The 6,211-nt window shown below is 55.5% G+C and overlaps 1 protein-coding gene across 3 annotated transcripts in view; it reads right to left on the reverse strand.

The window, feature by feature from the left end:
• nfe2l1b (nfe2 like bZIP transcription factor 1b) overlaps window positions 1–5,889 on the reverse strand; it is a 38,203-nt gene extending 32,314 nt beyond the window's left edge. For 2 of the 3 annotated variants that reach the window (XM_070864585.1, XM_070864583.1), the window contains exon 1: window positions 4,236–5,888. In XM_070864585.1, coding sequence (XP_070720686.1) covers window positions 4,236–4,745 — 510 coding nt within the window. In that variant the 5' untranslated portion in view covers window positions 4,746–5,888. Of the gene's footprint in view, window positions 1–4,235 lie in introns of all 3 variants that reach the window. The other variant, XM_070864584.1, reaches the window with a different exon arrangement.
• Window positions 5,890–6,211: the final 322 nt, after the last annotated feature.

A 6,211-nucleotide genomic window follows, 5' to 3' on the forward strand; every position in this document is an offset into this window, starting at 1 on the left:
GGAGGAAGAGACAGGGGGCGAGAAAGAAGGAGGAAGAGACAGGGGGCGAGAAAGAAGGAGGAAGAGACAGGGGGCGAGAAAGAAGGAGGAAGAGACAGGGGGCGAGAAAGAAGGAGGAAGAGACAGGGGGCGAGAAAGAAGGAGGAAGAGACAGGGGGCGAGAAAGAAGGAGGAAGAGACAGGGGGCGAGAAAGAAGGAGGAAGAGACAGGGGGCGAGAAAGAAGGAGGAAGAGACAGGGGGCGAGAAAGAAGGAGGAAGAGACAGGGGGCGAGAAAGAAGGAGGAAGAGACAGGGGGCGAGAAAGAAGGAGGAAGAGACAGGGGGCGAGAAAGAAGGAGGAAGAGACAGGGGGCGAGAAAGAAGGAGGAAGAGACAGGGGGCGAGAAAGAAGGAGGAAGAGACAGGGGGCGAGAAAGAAGGAGGAAGAGACAGGGGGCGAGAAAGAAGGAGGAAGAGACAGGGGGCGAGAAAGAAGGAGGAAGAGACAGGGGGCGAGAAAGAAGGAGGAAGAGACAGGGGGCGAGAAAGAAGGAGGAAGAGACAGGGGGCGAGAAAGAAGGAGGAAGAGACAGGGGGCGAGAAAGAAGGAGGAAGAGACAGGGGGCGAGAAAGAAGGAGGAAGAGACAGGGGGCGAGAAAGAAGGAGGAAGAGACAGGGGGCGAGAAAGAAGGAGGAAGAGACAGGGGGCGAGAAAGAAGGAGGAAGAGACAGGGGGCGAGAAAGAAGGAGGAAGAGACAGGGGGCGAGAAAGAAGGAGGAAGAGACAGGGGGCGAGAAAGAAGGAGGAAGAGACAGGGGGCGAGAAAGAAGGAGGAAGAGACAGGGGGCGAGAAAGGAGGAGGAAGAGACAGGGGGCGAGAAAGGAGGAGGAAGAGACAGGGGGCGAGAAAGAAGGAGGAAGAGACAGGGGGCGAGAAAGGAGGAGGAAGAGACAGGGGGCGAGAAAGGAGGAGGAAGAGACAGGGGGCGAGAAAGGAGGAGGAAGAGACAGGGGGCGAGAAAGAAGGAGGAAGAGACAGGGGGCGAGAAAGAAGGAGGAAGAGACAGGGGGCGAGAAAGAAGGAGGAAGAGACAGGGGGCGAGAAAGAAGGAGGAAGAGACAGGGGGCGAGAAAGAAGGAGGAAGAGACAGGGGGCGAGAAAGAAGGAGGAAGAGACAGGGGGCGAGGAAGAAGGAGGAAGAGACGGGGGAGGAGAGAAAGGAGGAAGAGACGGGGGAGGAGAGAAAGGAGGAAGAGACGGGGGAGGAGAGAAAGGAGGAAGAGACGGGGGAGGAGAGAAAGGAGGAAGAGACGGGGGAGGAGAGAAAGGAGGAAGAGACGGGGGAGGAGAGAAAGGAGGAAGAGACGGGGGAGGAGAGAAAGGAGGAAGAGACGGGGGAGGAGAGAAAGGAGGAAGAGACGGGGGAAGAGAGAAAGGAGGATGAGGGGGGAAGAGAGAAAGGAGGATGAGGGGGGAAGAGAGAAAGGAGGATTAGGGGGGAAGAGAGAAAGGAGGATGAGGGGGGAAGAGAGAAAGGAGGATGAGGGGGGAAGAGAGAAAGGAGGATGAGGGGGGAAGAGAGAAAGGAGGATGAGGGGGGAAGAGAGAAAGGAGGATGAGGGGGGAAGAGAGAAAGGAGGATGAGGGGGGAAGAGAGAAAGGAGGATGAGGGGGGAAGAGAGAAAGGAGGATGAGGGGGGAAGAGAGAAAGGAGGATGAGGGGGGAAGAGAGAAAGGAGGATGAGGGGGGAAGAGAGAAAGGAGGATGAGGGGGGAAGAGAGAAAGGAGGATGAGGGGGGAAGAGAGAAAGGAGGATGAGGGGGGAAGAGAGAAAGGAGGATGAGGGGGGAAGAGAGAAAGGAGGATGAGGGGGGAAGAGAGAAAGGAGGATGAGGGGGGAAGAGAGAAAGGAGGATGAGGGGGGAAGAGAGAAAGGAGGATGAGGGGGGAAGAGAGAAAGGAGGATGAGGGGGGGAAGAGAGAAAGGAGGATGAGGGGGGGAAGAGAGAAAGGAGGATGAGGGGGGAAGAGAGAAAGGAGGATGAGGGGGGAAGAGAGAAAGGAGGATGAGGGGGGAAGAGAGAAAGGAGGATGAGGGGGGAAGAGAGAAAGGAGGATGAGGGGGGAAGAGAGAAAGGAGGATGAGGGGGGAAGAGAGAAAGGAGGATGAGGGGGGAAGAGAGAAAGGAGGATGAGGGGGGAAGAGAGAAAGGAGGATGAGGGGGGAAGAGAGAAAGGAGGATGAGGGGGGAAGAGAGAAAGGAGGATGAGGGGGGAAGAGAGAAAGGAGGATGAGGGGGGAAGAGAGAAAGGAGGATGAGGGGGGAAGAGAGAAAGGAGGATGAGGGGGGAAGAGAGAAAGGAGGATGAGGGGGGAAGAGAGAAAGGAGGATGAGGGGGGAAGAGAGAAAGGAGGATGAGGGGGGAAGAGAGAAAGGAGGATGAGGGGGGAAGAGAGAAAGGAGGATGAGGGGGGAAGAGAGAAAGGAGGATGAGGGGGGAAGAGAGAAAGGAGGATGAGGGGGGAAGAGAGAAAGGAGGATGAGGGGGGAAGAGAGAAAGGAGGATGAGGGGGGAAGAGAGAAAGGAGGATGAGGGGGGAAGAGAGAAAGGAGGATGAGGGGGGAAGAGAGAAAGGAGGATGAGGGGGGAAGAGAGAAAGGAGGATGAGGGGGGAAGAGAGAAAGGAGGATGAGGGGGGAAGAGAGAAAGGAGGATGAGGGGGGAAGAGAGAAAGGAGGATGAGGGGGGAAGAGAGAAAGGAGGATGAGGGGGGAAGAGAGAAAGGAGGATGAGGGGGGAAGAGAGAAAGGAGGATGAGGGGGGAAGAGAGAAAGGAGGATGAGGGGGGAAGAGAGAAAGGAGGATGAGGGGGGAAGAGAGAAAGGAGGATGAGGGGGGAAGAGAGAAAGGAGGGAGGGGGAAGAGAGAAAGGAGGGAGGGGGAAGAGAGAAAGGAGGGAGGGGGAAGAGAGAAATAACAAAACCTAGGAGTTGGAGTATGCCATTTGGCCCGCTGAGCCCACTCCTCCTCCCAACAAGGCCACAGTCAATCCTCTACGCCCCCGCCCCGCACCATCCCATAATCTCCCAGTTCCCCAAGATCTATCAATCTGTCCTGAACACACTCAGCCACTGAGCATCCACCGCTCTCTGTGGTAGAGAATTCCAAAGAATCACAACCCTCCGAGTGAAGAAACCCTCACCCTAGTCCCAAACGGACAACCGCCCACTCTGAGACCGTGACCCTGCGCATCAGACGCCCCAGCCAGGGGAAACACCCCATCAGCACCAACCCTGAAACAAGGAGGGGGGGCGGTAAGAGAAACTAAATGAGATGGGATGGGGAGAAAAATCGCCGGGGGGGGGTTCAAATTTAAGCTGCAGAATGCTATTTACACAAAAACATCCACAAGTGCTGGATTTTCTGTTACACAAGTTCCTTGCCACTCATGGCCTTGTGTCTGCTGCAAGTTTTTGAGCAGCCATTTTAGTCCAACCCTGCCCTTTAAACTGAGCACAAGCTCAGGCAGCACCCGAGTGAGCTAAATTTCCTTTCACTTGCAACAATGTGGTGAAACTGAGAGACTTTACGGAGCAACAAGGTGGCATCTATTGTCTTTCGAAATTGGAGATAAATGTTGCACACCAGGCAAATTGCAATCTGATCGTGGGGATGGGGGAATTCTGGCTTTGATAAGCGAGCACGTGTGGGGTTGCGTCTAAACATAAGGGTGGAGTTTCTATTTAGAGCTGCAGTTTTGTTTTTTTGTAGGAGCCTCCCAGATTGCTACTTTAAAAAAAAAACTTGTGACCAACGTATGGGTCAGACTCTGCCCTGGAGATAATTACAGATACACATTAGCTTTAAAAAAGAACTTTATATATTCGTTCACGGGATGTGGCCATCGCTGGCAGTGGCCAGCATTTGTGGCCCATCCCCAATTGCCCTTGAACAACGGAGTGGCCATTTCAGAGGGCAGTTAAGAATCAACCACATTGCTGTGGATCAGAAGTGAGAAGGACATTAGTGAATCAGATGGCTATTTATGACAATCGGGTAGTTCCATGGTCATACCTTTCTTTACATTCCAGATTTATTTAACTAACAATTTAAATTCCACTTGTCCTGGTAGGATGAACTCGTGTCCCTGGATCCAGAGTCCAGTGACATAACCACGATGCTACCCTACCCATGTTTTGGGAGTCAGACTCGGATGATTGCAGATAAGACATTAAGCTTTGAAATACCTCCTTGGTTAAATCGCTGCTCATGGGCAATCCCACAGCCCCCAAGTTCTCGTCGCCCTGCTCGGTAGTGGAGCCGTCGCCTCTGCCGCTGTTCTCGGGGTCCGTGCCTTCGCTGCCCCCGCCAGGGTTGTCCAAGGGCAGGCTGGTCTGCGAGGCGGCCACCGAGCCGTCGGCCTCACGTTCGCGGCCGCCATGCACCAGCCAGGCGCTGAGCTGGGTGCTGGGCACTAGCAGCCGGTCCAGGCCCCTGACGTCGCGGAGCAGCCGCCGGGCCGTGAAGTAATAGTCCAGGTCCACGCTCTTGGGGTGCAGGTCGTAGCCGTCCAGCGTGTTCCGCCAGTTGTGGAACTGAGTCTGGGTGTAGGCCGAGCTGGGGCCCAGGATGATCTCCCGGAACGGGGGCAGCTGGGCGTTCAGGTAAGAGTCGACGTCCACCCGGACCCCCATCAGGCTCAGGAGGATGGTGAACTGGATCAGACCCTCGGTAAAATACTTCTTCAGGGGGTGCATCTTCCCTTGCACTCAAATGGGGGTGAGAGAGAGAGAGAGAGAGGGGGGTTAAATTCACTCAATGCAGTTAAGAGGAAAGGGGGTTAAATTCTCCCAAATTGGGTTACAATAAATAAGGAAAGGGGTTAGATCCCCCAACTGGGTCTAAAATAAAGGAATGGGGTTAGATCTCCCAAATGTGTTTAGATCCCCCAAATGGGTCTAAAATAAAAAGAAATTGGATTTAAAATTAAGCAGGAAGGGAGGATTTAAACTCCACAATCACAGTCAATGGCTTCTCCCTTTCTCCTTCCCTACTTTCAAACAAAAGGCACAAGGAAAGAAAAAAGAAACTTCTGCCGAGTGCCGGCTGCCGGGGGAACCGCCGCTTCCCTCCTTGGGGCTTGGCTCCGGGGGGAAGCGAGGCCTCCGAGGCCGTGGTGTTGTGTTCAGTGCCGGTCCCCTCTGCTTATGTTCCTCGCGGGGAAGGGGGTGGGGGAAAAGGTGCTGGCCGGGCGGCCGGGTGGCTTCACTCTTGTCCGCAGGCTCACACTCGGCGACTAGGCCCCGAGAGTTGTTGGGGGTGTTTTTTTTTGTCCTTTCTCGTTCAGCTCGCGCTGTGGCTAGCTTTTTGTTGTGTTTTCTTTTTTAAAATTGCGGGTTTAATTGTTGTGACTGCGGGCTCCTCACTCTCTGTCTTCCCCACACACAAACCGGTTCAACTTCTGACTGAGAAATAAACCAGGAAGCCGCCCGCTCCGCCTCAGCAAACCCGACGCCTCCTCATCCCGCCTCCCCGGCCTGACTAACGCGCTGCTCCGCCAATGGCTGCCCGCCGCGGAGTGCCGCCGCTCCTCAGCCGGCCAATGGGAGAGGACGGATCTTCTCACTTTCCCGCCCCCCCCCCCCGGCAGGGGGCGGGGCCTGTTGCTATGCGGCAAGCCGGACTAGGCCCCAGGCGCTGTCTGGTAGTAAGCGCGGGGCCGGTTGCTTTTCTTTGCTCCGTTTTCTAATTTATTCCCCTGGGGGGAATGAGGAGGGACGGCGTGTTCTGTGTATTGGCGGGTTGTGAGCGGGGTGTGGGAGCAGACTCAGCGGCCGCTTGCGGGTTTGAAGCGGGGCACGGGTTGCGGGGCGGCCGCCGACGGACGCCGCTGTGCCCGGCTCGGCGCCACCATGACTTGCAGATTCTCCGGCCCGCCTGCGCATGCGTGCCCCGCCCCTGTGTGACTGCACATGTTGGCAGCAGGGGGCGCCATTTTGGACAGGAAAAAAAAACCCAGAAAGACTTGCATTTCTATAGCACCTTTCACCACCCTCAGCACAGGAAGTACACGTATTTTTTGAAGTGCCATCACTGTTTTTGAAGTGTAGCCTATTTCCATCTCCGTGACATCGCCCGACTCCGCCCCTGCCTTAGCTCAACCGCTGCTGAAGCCCTCATCCCTGCCTTTGTTATCTCCAGACTTGACTATTTGCAACCTTTG

The sequence above is a fragment of the Pristiophorus japonicus genome, chromosome 21 (assembly GCF_044704955.1).
Source record: "Pristiophorus japonicus isolate sPriJap1 chromosome 21, sPriJap1.hap1, whole genome shotgun sequence".
Classification (NCBI taxonomy): domain Eukaryota; kingdom Metazoa; phylum Chordata; class Chondrichthyes; family Pristiophoridae; genus Pristiophorus; species Pristiophorus japonicus.